The sequence below is a fragment of the Salvelinus sp. IW2-2015 genome, unplaced genomic scaffold (genome assembly GCF_002910315.2).
Source record: "Salvelinus sp. IW2-2015 unplaced genomic scaffold, ASM291031v2 Un_scaffold2630, whole genome shotgun sequence".
Classification (NCBI taxonomy): domain Eukaryota; kingdom Metazoa; phylum Chordata; class Actinopteri; order Salmoniformes; family Salmonidae; genus Salvelinus; species Salvelinus sp. IW2-2015.
In genome coordinates this window covers 353-16,573 of record NW_019943938.1, presented here as the reverse complement: position 1 = coordinate 16,573, position 16,221 = coordinate 353, and the positions used below count along the sequence as shown (strand labels likewise).

Sequence of the window (16,221 nt, the reverse complement as noted above, 5' to 3'; positions counted from 1 at the left end):
CCAGGCTGTGTGCTCTGCGATACGTCGTGCTAAGAACAGCCCTTAGCCGTGGTTATATTGGCCGTAAACCACCCCCCTCAGCCTTATTGCTTAATTAACATTATGGAGTCTTAAAGCAGGCCTGGGTAAGGCCAAAATGTCATAAATATGACAACTACAGCCCTTAGCCGTGGTATATTGGTCATATATCACAAACCCCGAGGTGCCTTATTGCTGTTATAAACTGGTTACCAACGTAGTTAGAGCAGTACAAATGTTTTGTCATACCCGTGGTATCCGGTCTGATATAGCACGGCTGTTAGCCAATCAGCATTCAGYGCTGGAACCACCCAGTTTATAATCTGATTTAGAATATTGCCACTGTCCCTCACCTAAATCCTAACCCCTAAATCCTAACCCCTAACCCCTTACCACACAATCAGGATTAGGCAGGGTGCTACAATTGTTGTAAGGTAAATATTTTTGCCGCTTTTATCTATGAGTAGTCCTTTGATTTCAGTAACTTTTATTTACACGCATTTATGAATATTGACAAATAAATGTTAGGGATGTGCATCTTTTCCTTTTCAAGACGGTTCGATACAAATGTCCAATATTTCTACAATCCTTCCTCTTAAAGGACCATTTCTATGGAGTTATATTACATTTAGAAGAAATCGTGGCCATTTTTATTTTTTTGTCGTCTGGGTTTTGTGAAGAATCACTGTAATCTAAAGAGATCTGTTCAACAGTAGTTCACTACATACAGAACAGGGTGGCATTTAGGACGCAGGCCTTTTTTCACAACATGCAAAGAGCCTTCTAGTCTTCCCTGTTGGTTACGATGCAAATAGTGATCGTGCTGCCGATTTTTGTCGACCCAACCCTACTGGTCTATCCGGTTATGTGTTTGTTAGGTTAAAGACTGAGGAGAGGGGATTGCAGAACGACAGGAGGGAGTGTAACGTTTACTGTTCATTTTTATTGTTTATTTCACTTWAGTTTATCTACTTCAATTCCTTTGGCAATGTAAACATATGTTTCCCATGACAATAAAGCCCTAAAATGAAATTGAGAGGATTGCAGAGCAGTAAGAGAGGAGAGACCAGGAGGGAAATGAGGAGGGGGAGGGGTTTTAAATACTCTGTTGTTCAAACAGCTGGTGTACAACCGGATGAACCTGACTGAGACGACAGTAGTCACACTACCACCCCCTGCTACCGTCTCCCCCAGTCACACTACCACCCCCTGCCACCGTCTCCCGCCAGTCACACTACCACCCCCTGCTACCATCTCCCCCAGTCACACACCATCTCCCCCAGTCACACTACCACCCCCTGCTACCGTCTCCCCCAGTCACACTACCATCTCCCCAGTCACACTACACCCCCCTGCTACCATCTCCCCCAGTCACACTACCATCTCCCCCCAGTCACACTACCACCCCCTGCTACCGTCTCCCCCAGTCACAACTACCATCTCCCCCAGTCACACTACCACCCCCTGCTACCGTCTCCCCCATCACACTACCATCTCCCCCAGTCACACTACCCACCCCTTGCTACCATCTCCCCAGTCACACACCACCCTCGCTACTCTCCCCCAGTCCACAACTACCTCTCCCCCAGTCACACTACCACCCCCTCTACCGTCTCCCCCAGTCACACTACCACCCCTGCTACCGTCTCCCCCAGTCACACTACTCTCCCCCAGTCACCACTACCACCCCCTCAGCTAGCCTCTCCCCCATCACAGCTACCATCTCCCCCAGTCACACTACCACCCCCTGCTACCGTCTCCCCCAGTCACACTACCACCCCTCTACCGTTCCCCCAGTCACACTACCACCCCCTGCCACCGTCTCCCCCAGTCACACTACCACCCCCTGCACCGTTCCCCCAGTACACACCGTCTCCCCAGTCACCCCAGTCTCTCCCCCAGTCACCTACCGTCTCCCCCAGTCACCACTACCACCCCTGCTACCGTCTCCCCCAGTCACACTACCACCCCCTGCTACCGTCTCCACCAGTCACACTACACTGCTACGTCTCCCCCAGTACACTACCACCCCTGTACCTCTCCCCCAGTCACACTACCACCCCCTGCTACCGTCTCCCCCAGTCACACTACCACCCCCTGCTACCGTTCTTCCCCCAGTCACGCTACCACCCCCTGCTACCGTCTCCCCCAGTCACGCTACCACCCCCTGCTACCGTCTCCCCAGTCACGCTACCACCCCTGCTACCGTCTCCCCCAGTCACGCTACCACCCCTGCTACCGTCTCCTCCCAGTCACACTACCACCCCCTGCTACCGTCTCCCCCAGTCACAGCTACACCCCTGCTACCGTCTCCCCAGTCACACTACCACCCCCTGCTACCGTCTCCCCCAGCACGCTACCACCCCCTGCTACCGTCTCCCCCAGTCACGCTACCACCCCCTGCTACCGTCTCCCCCACATTCACAGCTACCACCCCCTGCTACCGTCTCCCAGTCACGCTACCACCCCCTAGCTACCGTCTCCCCAATCACGCTACCAGCCCCCCTGCTACCGTCTCCCCCAGTCACGCTACCACCCCCTGCTACCGTATCCCCCATCACAGTAGTCACCAACTGCCGACCGTACTCCCCCAGTCAACAGTAGTCACACTGCCGCCGTCTCCCCATCACCGCATCGTCACACGTATAGTTACAGGAATAAAGTCTAGATAGCACAAGGAACCATAACCCCTAGCAACAACATCAACATGGCACAATTGAGACCATAACCCACATGAAAGCAACAACAACATCAACAAGCACAATGAGACCATAACCCCTAGCAACAACAACATCAACATGGCACAATGAGCCATAACCCCTAGCAACAACAACATCAACATGGCACAATGAGACCATACCCCTAGCAACAACAACAATCAACATGGCACAATGAGACCATAACCCCTAGCAACAACAACATCAACATTGCACAATAGAGACCATAACCCTAGCAACAACAACATCAACATGGCACAATGAGACCATAACCCCTGCAACAACAAACATCAACATGGCACAATGAGACATAACCCTAGCAAACACAACACAACATGCACAATGAGACCATAAACCCCTAGCACAACAACATCAACATGGCACAAATGAACCATAACCCTGCACAAAACATTCAACACGGCACAATGAGACCATAACCCTAGCAACAACAACATCAACATGCACAATGAGACCATAACCCTAGCAACAACAACATCAACATCACAATGAGACCATAACCCCTAGCAACAACAACATCAACACGGCACAATGAGACCATTAACCCCTAGCAACAACAACGACATCAACACGGCACAATGAGACCATAACCCCTAGCAACAACAACATCAACACGGCACAATGAGACCATAACCCCTAGCAACAACAACATCAACAGGCACAATGAGACAAACCTAGCACAACAAATCAAACGCACAAATGAGAAAACCCCTAGCAAACAACAACATCAACATGCACAATGAGACCATAACCCCTAGCAACAACAACAATCACACAAAACATGGCACCAAGACTTAACACACTAACACTTTAACATAGTGTTGCGTATTCTTTTAAAATATATACAGTGCCTTCAGAAAAAGTATCACACCCCTTACTTTTTCAAATTTTGTTGTGTTAAAGCCTAAATTTAAAATGATTAAATTGAGATATTGTGTCACAGGCCTACACACAACCACCACATAATGTCAAAAGTGGGAATTTTTAGGAAACATTTGGGGAAAAAAATAAAATAAATGAAAGCTAAAATGTCTAAGTATTCACATCGTTTGTTTTGCTAATGAGTTCAGGAGTTGAAATGTGCTTAATAAGTTGTTATGGTTCGTGCATAAACACTATTACATGATTTTTGAATGACTATCATCTCGTATCCCACACGGGTCTTTTTTAAAGTTATTATTTATTGTATTCTGCCCTTTTTTTCCTCCCCAATTCGTGGTATTCAATTGCGATCCAATTGCAATCTTGTCTCATAGCTGCAACTCCCAACGACGAAACACCCAATACAGTGGGTTCTGTCAACTAAATCATTGCTGCCACCAACGTGCTTCACCGTAGGGATGCTGCCACCACCCTGCTTCACCTTAGGGATGTTTCCACCACCCTGCTTCACCGTAGGGATGCTGCACCACCCTGCTTACCGTAGGGATGCTGCCACCACCCTGCTTCACCGTAGGGATGCTGCCACCACCCTCTTCACCGTAGGTATGCTGCCACCATCCTGCTTCACCGTAGGGATGCTGCCACACCATCTTCACTTTAGGGTGATACCACCACCCCCATGCTTCACCGTATGGATGCTGCCACACCACCATGCTCCACCGTGGTATGCTGCCACCACCATGCTTCACCTAGGGATGTTTCCACCACCCTGCTTCATCGTAGGGATGCTGCCACCACCATGCTTCACCGTAGGATGTTTCCACCACCCTGCTTCACCGTAGGGATGCTGCCACCACAATGCTTCACCGTAGGGATGCTGCCACGCCCTATGCGTCACCGTAGATGATGCCACCACCATTGCTTCACCGTAGGGATGCTGCCACCACCATTCTTCACCGTAGGATGCTGCCACCACCCTGCTTCAACGTAGATGCTGCCACCACCCTGCTTCACCGTAGTGATGCTGCCACCACCATGCTTAACGTAGGGTGTTTCCACCACCCTGCTTCACCGTAGGGATGCTGCCACACCCTGCTTCACCGTAGGTGTGTTTCCACCACCCTGCTTCACCGTAGGGATGCTCCACCACCCTGCTTCACCGTAGGGATGTTTCCACCACCCTGCTTCACCGTAGTGATGCTGCTGCCACAATGCTTCACTGTAGAAATGCTGTCACCACCGTGCCTTCACCGTAGGAATGGTGCCAGGTTTCCAATTTCGAGTCTCATATCAAAAGGTCTGAATGCTTATGTCAGTAAGGTATTTCTGTTTTTAGTATTTTATACATTTGCAAACATTTCTAAAAACCTGTTTTCTCTTTGTTATTTTTGGGGTATTGTGTGTAGATTTCTGAGGATTTTATTTAATCGTTTTCTAGAATAAGGCTGTAACTTAACAAAATGTGGGGAAAATCAAGGGGGTTTGAATACTTTCCGAAGGCATTGTATATAACTCCATTGTCCTCCAAGAGTTTCTGAATCTRTGGCCTACTTCAGTTTGCTCCTCAATTCATGCGCCTTGGTTGGAGAGCGAGGGAGCAGCAGTGAACCTTCCATCTGCACTGTGTGTGGGGGGATGGGCACAGCAGCACTTCCCTCAGTAAAAGCCAGAGCATCAGTAATGTAGTTCGTGYTGTATTGTTGTTCCTGTCCCTTTTTTTTTTTTACTGTGCTAACGAACATCCCAGCACATTGAAATAGCGCAGGGGGATTGTAAGTAATAGTCCACACAGGTACATGGAGACCTGACGCTATACTCTCACTGATAAAGCCGGGACGATAAAACCCCCAAATTATAAACACAGACCGCATATCACAGGCATTTTGCTGATATCGTTTATTACGATCAGTAGCCTATACTAGAGAAATTAAATAAGTTTGTCGATATGGATCGACGATTGTTGATGGAACAAAAGATAGTTACAACCAATCACACTACTACTACTACTACTAGTAGTAGTAGTAGTAGTAGTTACTAGTAGTAGTTACTAGTAGTAGTTACTAGTAGTAGTAGTAGTTACTAGTAGTAGTAGTAGTAGTAGCAGTAGTAGTTACTAGTAGTAGTTACTAGTAGTAGTAGTTTAAATGTTTAATAAATCAGCTGTGTTGTACATTCATGTTAGAAACGTATTGTTCTAGATGTCTTAATCACAGCTGGCAATTTATTGCGATATGGATTTTTCTCCATATGGCCCATCTCTACTCACCACCTACCCCCTAGCAGAAGACAACCCAGTGGGGCTCGGGGGTGATGAGGGAAGTATAGGTAGTCCCAGTGGTGGTTGTCAGTAAGGGGACGAAGAGGGGGTAGGCCTGGGGTTAGGCTATAGAGGGGTCCCCCAGCCTGCTAGCCTCCCCAGGCCCAAGGCTGATCCCTCCCAGAGGCTTTAGACAAGACCAGGGCTCCCTGCTGTCTTCAGAGACACACACACACACTTCTAGCTTACACACACACCCAGCTCACACACAGTTACACACACACACACACTTCTAGCTTACACACACACCCAGCTCACACACAGTTACACACACACACTCCCAGCTCAGACAGAGGATCCTGTGAACTATCTGCTGAGGCTGTATGTGAGGAGAGGAGCCCTTGATCGTGCCAACTGCTGCGCTCCTGTGTCCCCCTCTCCCCTCCCCATCTCTACGCCCCTCCTCCCCTTCCTGTGTCCCCCTCTCCCCTCCCCATCTCTAACCCACTCCTCCCCCCACCCATCACTTGTCAGATCGCTCCCCACCTTATCCGTGCTCAAGGTGTTATTAAATATGTATGGGGTATTTTTTGATGTATCACGCCGTTTCCTCTCAGGAGCGCTGCAGGCCTCATCTGATCTGCCTCTCTAAACAACCGGACCAGTAGCTCAATACTGAGAGACAATTAATGAAGAGCCCTCTGTCTCTGTCTGTCTCTCTGTGTGTCTGTCTGTCTCTCTGTGTGTCTGTCTGTCTCTCTGTGTGTCTGTCTCCAAACAACCGGACCAGTAGCTCAATACTGAGAGAGAGACAATTAATGAAGAGCCCTCTGTCTCTCTCTGTCTCTCTGTTTCTCTTTGTCTCTCTCTCACCGCTCTTTCTTTCTCTCTCGGTCTGTCTCTCTGTCTCTCTTTCTCTCTCTGTGTATCTGTCTGTCTCCAAACAAAGGGACAACTCAATTTAGGCTATCCAAACAAAAACCTCAATGATTAACAAGCTAATTGTCTTGGGGATCCCTCTTTTTATATAAAATTGGACTAGGGGGGATCCTCTCTTTTATAATATTGACTAGGGGGATCCTCTTTATATAATATTGACTAGGGGGGATCCCTCCTCTTATATAATATTGACTAGGGGGGGATCCCTCTCTTTATATAATATGACTAGGGGGGGATCCTCTCTTTATATAATATTGACTAGGGGGGATCCCTCTCTTTATATAATATTGACTAGGGGGGGATCTCTTTTATATAATATTGACTAGGGGGGGATCCCTCTCTTTATATAATTTGACTAGGGGGGGATCCTCTCTTATATAAATATTGACTAGGGGGGATCCCTCTCTTTAATATTGACTAGGGGGGATCCTCTTCTTTATATAATATTGGACTAGGGGGGGATCCTCTCTTTATATAATATTGACTAGGGGGATCCCTCTCTTTATATAATATTGACTAGGGGGGGATCCCTCTCTTTATATAATATTGACTAGGGGGGATCTCTCTTTATATAATATTTGACTAGGGGGGGGATCCTCTTATATAATATTGACTAGGGGGGGATCACTCTCTTTATATAATATTGACTGGGGGGGATCCTCTCTTTATATAATATTGACTAGGGGGGGGATCCCTCTCTCTTTATATAATATTGACTAGGGGGGATCCCTCTCTTTATATAATATTGACTAGGGGGGATCCCTCTCTTTATATATATTGACTAGGGGGGATCCCTCTCTTTATATTATTGACTAGGGGGGGATCCCTCTCTTTATATATATTGACTAGGGGGATCCTCTCTTTATATAATATTAGACTAGGGGGGGATCCTCTCTTTATATAATATTGACTAGGGGGGGATCCCTCTCTTTATATAATATTGACTAGGGGGATTCCCTCTTTTATATAATATTGACTCGGGGGGGATCCCTCTCTTTATATAATTATTGAACGTAGGGGGGATCCTTCTCTTATATAATATTGAACTAGGGGGGATCCCTCTCTTTATATAATATTGACTAGGGGGGATCCTTCTCTTTATAGTAATATGATAGGGGGGATCCCTTCTTTATATAATATTGACTAGGGGGGATCCTCTCTTTATATATTTACTGGGGGGATCCCTCTCTTTATATAATATTGACTAGGGGGGGATCCTCTCTTTATATAATATTGATAGGGGGGATCCTCTCTTTATATAATATTGACTAGGGGGGATCCCTTCTTTTATATAATATTGACTAGGGGGGATCCTCTCTTTATATAATATTGACTAGGGGGGATCCTCTCTCTTATATATTATTGACTAGGGGGATCCTCTCTTATATAATATTGCAGCTGATTGCGGGTCCTCTCTTTTAATATTGACTAGGGGGATCCCTCTCTTTATATAATATTGACTAGGGGGATCCCTTCTTTATATAATTTGACTAGGGGGTCCCCTCTTTATATAATTTGCTAGGGGGGGATCCTCTCTTTATATATAATATGGACTACAGTGTTCATTATTAGTATTTCGAACCTCTTGATACAGAGCCTTGACAATTGTGGGGGGGATCTCTCTTTATATGACTATTGATCTAGGGGGGATCCCTCTCTTTATATAATATTGATAGGGGGGATCCCTCTCTTATTATATTTGACTTGGGGGATCCCTCTCTTTATATATATAGACTAGGGGGGGAGCCTCTCTTTATATAATATTGACTAGGGGATCCCTCTCTTTAATAATATTGACTAGGGGGATCCTCTCTTTATATATATTGGTACTAGTAGGGGGGATCTCTTTTATATATATGACTAGGGGGGATCCTCTCTTTATATAATATTGACTAGGGGGGGATCCCTCTCTTATATAATATGACTAGGGGGGGATCCTCTCTTTATATAATATTGACTAGGGGGGATCCCTCTCTTATATAATATGACTAGGGGGGGATCCCTCTCTTTTATATATTGACTAGGGGGTTATCCTTCTTTATATAATATTGACTAGGGGGATCCCTTCTTTTATATAATATTGACTAGGGGGGACCCTCTCTTTATATATTGACTAGGGGATCCCTCTCTTTATAATAATTGACTAGGGGGGATCCCTCTTTATAAATATTGACTAGGGGGGATCCCTCTCTTTATATAATATTGACTAGGGGGGATCCCTCTCTTTATATAATATTGACTAGGGGGGGGTCCCTCTTTATATTAATATTGACTCAGTGGATCCCCCTCTTTATATAATATTGAATAGGGGGGGATCCTCTCCCTTTATTTTTTGTTCCGTCAGTGGGTACGTGAGGTATTTCTGGGGGGGGGGGGGTGGGGACGATCACTAATCAACGGCTGTCATTGTGGTGCAGTGGAGACTCTTCGGAGAGGAAGGTGGAGGACCGTCTCCTTAATGAATTTCATAAAAATATAAATTAGTGAAACATTTAAGTTTTCCTTTAGATAAAAAATCTACTAATATATTCACATCACCAAATAAATTTATTAAAACACGTGTTTGTAATGAAGGGCTACAGTAGCCTCAACAGCACTGTAGGGTAGCACCATGGTGTAGCAGGAGGACAGCTAGCTTCCGTCCTCCTCTGGGTACATTGACTTAATTACAAAACCTAGGAGGGTCCTGGTTCTCACCCCCTTCCATAGACTTACACAGTAATTATGCCAACTTCCGGAGGACATCCTCCAACCTATCAGAGCTCTTGCAGCATGAACTGACATGTTGTCCACCCAATCAAAGGATCAGAGAATGAATCTAGTACTGAGAGCATAAGCTACAGCTAGCTAGCACTGCATAAAATGTGCTGAGGACTTCTCAAAGAGAGAAAGACAATAGTTGAACAGTTTTGAACAAATTAATTTCTTATAAAATGAAGGAGAAGCAAGAGAGAGCTAGCTATACTTTGTTATATATATATTTTTTCACTTTAACTTACTTAGCTAGCTAATGCAGCTAGCTAGTTTGGCCTAATTAAACACCCGGCTCAAACAGAGAGAGATGCTATGTTAGCTAGCTGGCTATGGCTTCCAAGTCAAGGTAAGCTTTTGGTTTTATTAATGTATTGCCACCGGGGCCCACCGGTGTAATTGCTAAACTGCTTGCTGACTGTACACTACTGCATGAGTGTAGCAGGTTTACTAAAGCGTTAGTTCTAGTAGCTATGTTAACTATGACGTTAGATAATTTGGTGACAATCATGTAAGCTGTGCGTAGCGGTTATGATATGAAGGTTTGGCATGGAAAGGTCTTTCGCCTGGTCACAGACAGCTGATGTTTTGTGCACTGAAGTCAACAAGCGAAGGAGGAAGGTGGAAGGAGGAGAGGAGCGTAGATGCGAGAAGGAATTATATATATATATACAACGAGCAAAGTGATCATGCTGTTTGTATGTGTCTGCTCGTTCTGTGTTTGCGTGTAATCAGGGGTGTATTCATTCCGCCGATTCTGTTGAAAAACGTTTCTCACTTAACATACCTAAGTATGTCAAATAGAAACTCTCGTTTGCAACTGTTGGACTAATGATTACACCCTATGTCCGATAAATGCAGGCAAGAGTGTGCAAGGTGGTATAGAATGTGTCACTGTCTGTCACCTTGATTTCTCCAATTTGTCTCTCGACCTGTGTGTACCTACGTTATGAACTGTCATTCATAGGCTAGGTTGTAGCAACCTCATGATGGGTAGAGGGAACATTAGCAGTATCCTAAACCTATCGCTGTTACATTGAACTGGGTGAATGGAATATGAAGGACAGTCATCCAATATGTTGTCATAGAAATAAGGCCATTCTCATTTAAGAAAACATATTGTCCTCCCTTATCTTAAACAGCACCAACCGCCACTGTTGTCTGCAGATCCCAGATACCACACACACACACAGTGGGATAGTGGATTACAGAGCTGTAATCTAGAGGAACTAATTTAGGGAAAACGAGCTACTTAGCCCCCTGGTTGGAACCAACACTGCACAGTATTACAAACTGTCTCTCAGACACTCTGCCAAATAAAATGTATTTAAACTGATCAATCACACAAATAACTAAATAAGGTGTGTATATATATGGCTCCAATGATATGTCTGCAATACTGCCATTAGAGATCAAATAAGATGGAATTGCCAGTACTTGGTATATTGGTCATTCACAATTTTAAATAGTAGACCTATTCTGTTTTATTTAATGGTTCCACTCCGTCAGGTGGAGTACTCCTATCAGAGATATATAATTAGACTGATCGCTTAGGTTGGAGTAGACTTGGTATCTTCCCAGAACTACACTGTTATATTAGGGTGTTGGAGTAGACTTGGTATCTTCCCACAACTACACTGTTATATTAGGGTGTTGGAGTAGACTTGGTATCTTCCCTCAACTACACTGTTATATTAGGGTGTTGGAGTAGACTTGTTATCTTCCCTCAACTACACTGTGTAATTAGGGTTGGAGAGACTTGTTATCTCTCAACCACAACTGGCACGTGAGGATTAGGTGTTGGAGTAGAACTCGGTATCTTCCGCTCAAACTACACTGTATATTAGGGTTTGGAGACTAGACTCTATCTTCCCTCAACTACACTTTATATTAGGGTGTTGGCAGTGAGATCTTGTATCTTCCCTCAAACTACACTGTTATATTAGTGGTGTTGATAGACTGTATCTTCCCCACAACTGTACACTTTATATTAGGCGTGTTGAAGCTAGACTTGAATTCTTCCCACAAAACTACACGTATAGTAGGTTGTTGATAGACTTGGATCTTCCCTTCAACTACACGTATAATTAGGGTGTTGGAGTAGACTCTGTATTCTCCCACAACTGTACACTGGTAATTAGGGGTTTGGAGTAGGACTCGCGTATCTTCCCTCAACTAACACTGTTATATTAGGGTGTTGAGTAGACTTGGTTCTTCCCTCAACTACACTGTTATATTAGGGTGTGGCAGTGAGACTTGGTATCTTCCTGCAACTACACTGTATATTAGGGTTGAGTAGACTCTGTATCTTCCCTCAACACCACTGGTTGGATATTAGGGCTGTTGGATGTAGACTCGGTATTCTGTCCCTCAAACACACTGTTATTTTTATTTGATTTATTTTTATTCACCGTTTATTTAACCGAGGTAGCTAGTGAGAACAAAGTTCTCCATTGAACTCGAGCCTGGCCCAAGATAAAGCATAGCATGTGAACCCAGACAAGAGCGGAGAGTTACACATGGACGTAAAACAATAAACAAGTCAATAACATTGGTAAAAAAAAAAAAGAGAATCTATATACCCAATGTGTGCCAAAGCATGAGCGTAGGCAATACATCGAATAATTACAATTAGCAGATTAACACTGGAGTGATAAATCATCAGATGATCATGTGCCAAGAAGAGCATACTGGCTCGGTGCCCAAAATGATCCCAGAAAAGTAAAATAAATAAAAGCAGTATGGGTGAGTAAGCTAGCAATTGGGTGGTTCGGATAGTTTACAGATGACTTGGCTACCCCAGCCTGCAGCCGACTCCCGTTAGCTGCCTCCGGATAGCCAAACTTTTTAAATGTGCTGAGGGAATAAAAGTCTCAAACTTCCAAGAGATGTTTTGCAATTCTTCCAGTCGCCAGCAGCAGAGAAACTGCGCAGCAAAAACGTCTACCAAATCTGACTTTTCTAGCGCTTTAGGTGCTGCCTGCCTTCATAGATCTATCGCTGTAGATTACTCACCTCCGGCCCTCTGTTCAGAGCCCTACGCGCTTGCTTTGCCGTCCTACCCTTCATCTGCGCTGTCTTTGTCACTAAACCCCCTCATTCATCATGCCTATCACTCCTGTTTGACTGAACTAATGCCACCTACCTACCAGTCATTCACCTATCCGTGAAAGCATGCACCCTTGTGCGTGGCGGAGAGTGCCTTCATCCCTCGACGTTCATCTGCTTCTCCTACACTAAACATCGTCAACGTTACTGCCGTCAGCCTTCCGCACCCTTAACCGGTCAAACCTGACCTTACCTCCTACCTTTCACTACAACTTCTCAGTGAGGAGCTCACTCTATCGCCTCTCTCCACTTGAAATCCAAAACAGACTTTGCCAACCTGGCCCCCCCTGGCCCACAGGCCTGGCCCGTCATTGCTGACCATCACTGCAGACATAGCACCGGAAGTCAGGAGCAGCAAAAATAGAGAAAGTTATTGTCGAAAAACTCTGTGCATGCACAGTCCAAATAGCTCCATCACCACTTTTACACGATGGTCAACATCTTGTGCCATGTAATCCCCGTAGAATGTCAACTGTCTGCTCCACTTCAATGGAATATAACGCACACCCTTGATCGCTTATGGAATATACAAGACGTCCCCTCACCCCCCCACCAACCTAACCTATCCAACTGTTCAACTATACACCTATCACACAGAACCTGCAACGGCGGATGGGAGAGCACTGAATCATCCCTAATATTCACAAACCTCATGTGTGACGCCTCTGCCTTCCAGTTCTCTGCTGCCTGCCGACTGGAACGAATTGCAAAAATCTCTGAAGTTGAGACTTTTATCTCCCTCAACAACTTTAAAAATCTGCATCGAGCAGCCTAACCGATCGCCTGCACTGTACATAGTCCATCTGTAAGTACGTACCCACCCAAGTTTACCACCCTCACCCCCCATACTGCTTTTCATGTACATTTACTTATCTTCTGCCTCTTTGCACACCCAAAGTGACCTCTTCTGTGCACTTATATCATCTCCGATGATTATTCAACTCCGAGTGTTAATCCGTGACAATTCCATAAAATGTATCGCTAATATCGATGATGACACCTACCTCATGCCCTTTTGCACAACAGTTATATAATTCCTTTCTTTTTTCTACCATGTTATGACTTGCTTTATTGTTTTGACTCCATGCGTGTAATCTCGTGTGTTGTCTGTTCCACACTGCTACTGCATTATCTTGGCCCAGCTATCTGCCAAGCTTGCAAAATGAGCAAAATAGGTCTTTTCTCAACTAGCCTGACTGTTTAAATCAAAGGTGAAAAAAAAAATAAATAAAAAATAACAGTGTAGAGGTAGAGGAAGTACCGCGCACTAACTGTCCAACACCCCAATATCATAACAGATAACGGTATGCGAAGGAAATACAGAAGCTTGCTACTCGCAAACACGAACATTGGATGCACATTGGCACCTAATTATCAACAGTTTGTAGTTAGATACGAAATCACCAAGATGCTACTCCAACACCCTAAGGATATAACAGCACGATGATAGTTGAGAAAACTGAATACCAAGTCTACTCAACACCCCTAACACAGACCACTAACAGGTAGTGAGGAGGAAGAATATCCAGAGCATTCTACATCCAACACTCTCACTCTATATACAACAGCTGTGAGATTACTGAAGACGTACAGACTTCTACCTCTCAACACCCCTATCGTTGATAAGACTAGACATGCAGCTTGAGGAAGATACCAGATTCTACCCAACACCCTTAATATATCAGGTGTAGTTGAGGGAAGATCCAAGTCTACTCCAACAACCTTAATCTATAAACAGTGTAGTTGTGGAACCAGTCATACTCCAACACCCTAACTATAACAGTGTAGTGTGGAAAGATCACCAGCTACTCCAACACGACCTAATATAAACCTAGTGTAGTAGGGAACGGACTAAGTCTACTCCAACACCCTACATAATAACAGGCATATAGTTGAGGAGATACCGAGCTCTACCCCACCTATACTCAGTTGAGGGATACGAGTACTCCTCAATCAACCCTATAAAGCAGTGCTACTTAGTTGGAGAAGTAGACCAAGTCTACCCAGACGACCATCAATAATAACAGCTGTATTTGAGTGAACATTACCCAAGTCTACTTCAACGACCCTAACCTATAACAGGTAGTTGTGGAAGATACCAAGTCCTACTCCAAACACACCTATACTAAACAGCTGTATTTCTGGAAGATACCAAGATCTACTAGCCACAGACCTAAAGCGATCAGTAATTATATTCTCTGATAGGAGTACTCCACCTGACGGTGGAACCATTAAAAAAACAAGATAGGTCTACTATTTAATGGTCAAAACATGACATTTAGTATACCCAAGTACTAGGCAAGATTCCCATCTATTTCTGATCTCTAATGCAGATAATGCAGACATATCATTGGAGCAGCATAATATATACACACCTTATTTAGTTATTTGTGTACCCGAGTTGAATCAGCTTAAATACGATTTATTTAGCAGAGTGTCTGAGAGACCGTTTGTACATACTGTGCAGTGATTGGTCCATTCCACAGACCAGGGCCTAAGTAGCTGTTTTCCCCTAATTATATTCCTCTAGGATTACAGCCATGTAACGATCACTATCCACATAGTGTGGTGTGTGTAGTATCTGGAGGATCTCGCAGACCAACCAGTGGCGTGTTGGTGCTGTTTAAATAAGGAGATCAATATAACATATTCTTAAATGAAGAATGCCTTATGTTCTATAAGAACAACAATGCGATGACATTCCTTCATATTCATTCACCCAAGTTCCAACTGTACAAACAGCGATAGGTTTCTAGATAACTGCTATGTTCCCCTCTACCCATCATGAGGTGCGAACAGAACCTAGAGCCCTCATGAAATGGACAGTCATAACGTGAGTACACACACAGAGTCGACGAGACAAGATTGGAGAAAAATCAACGTGACAGACAGTGACACATTTCTATACCACCTTGCACACTCTTGCACTGCAATTTGATCAGGACATAGGTGTAAAATCATTAGACTCCTAACGGTTGCAAACGAGAAGTTTCTATTACGACATTACTTAGGTAGTTAATGAGAAACGTTTTTCAACAGAATCGCGGAAATGCGGAATAACACCCACTGATTACAACGCAAAACACAAGAACGAGGCAAACACATACAAAACAGCATGAGTCACATTTGCTCGCTTGTACTCTATATATATATAATTCCTTCTCGCATCTACGCCCTCTCCATCCTATCCACCTTCCTCCTTCGCTTGTTGACTTCAGTGCACAAAAACATCAGCTGACTGAATAGACATCTGAAGAACCTTTCCCCATGCGCCAAACACTTATATATAAACCGACTCACACAACTAACATATTGCACCAAATTTAATCTAACTGCAATAGTTAACACATAAGCTACTAGAATCTAAACGCGTTAGGCGTAACCCTGCTACACTCATGCAGTAGTGTACAGTCAGCAGCAGTTTAGCAATTACACGGTGGGCCCACGAGTGGCAAGACATTAATAAAAACCAAAAAAGCTTACCTTTGACTTGAATGCCATGACCAGCATAGCACTAAACATAGCAGTCTC

General features: G+C 44.5%; 1 protein-coding gene across 1 annotated transcript in view; it reads left to right on the top strand.

Annotated features, from left to right (window-relative positions):
- The window catches only part of LOC139025409 (uncharacterized), a 14,994-nt gene extending 12,304 nt beyond the window's left edge, over positions 1-2,690 (top strand). Inside the window, exon 2 of the mRNA XM_070440528.1 lies at positions 1,608-2,690. Within this exon, the coding sequence (XP_070296629.1) occupies positions 1,608-2,690 (1,083 nt within the window). The remainder of the gene's footprint in view (positions 1-1,607) is intronic.
- Positions 2,691-16,221: the final 13,531 nt, after the last annotated feature.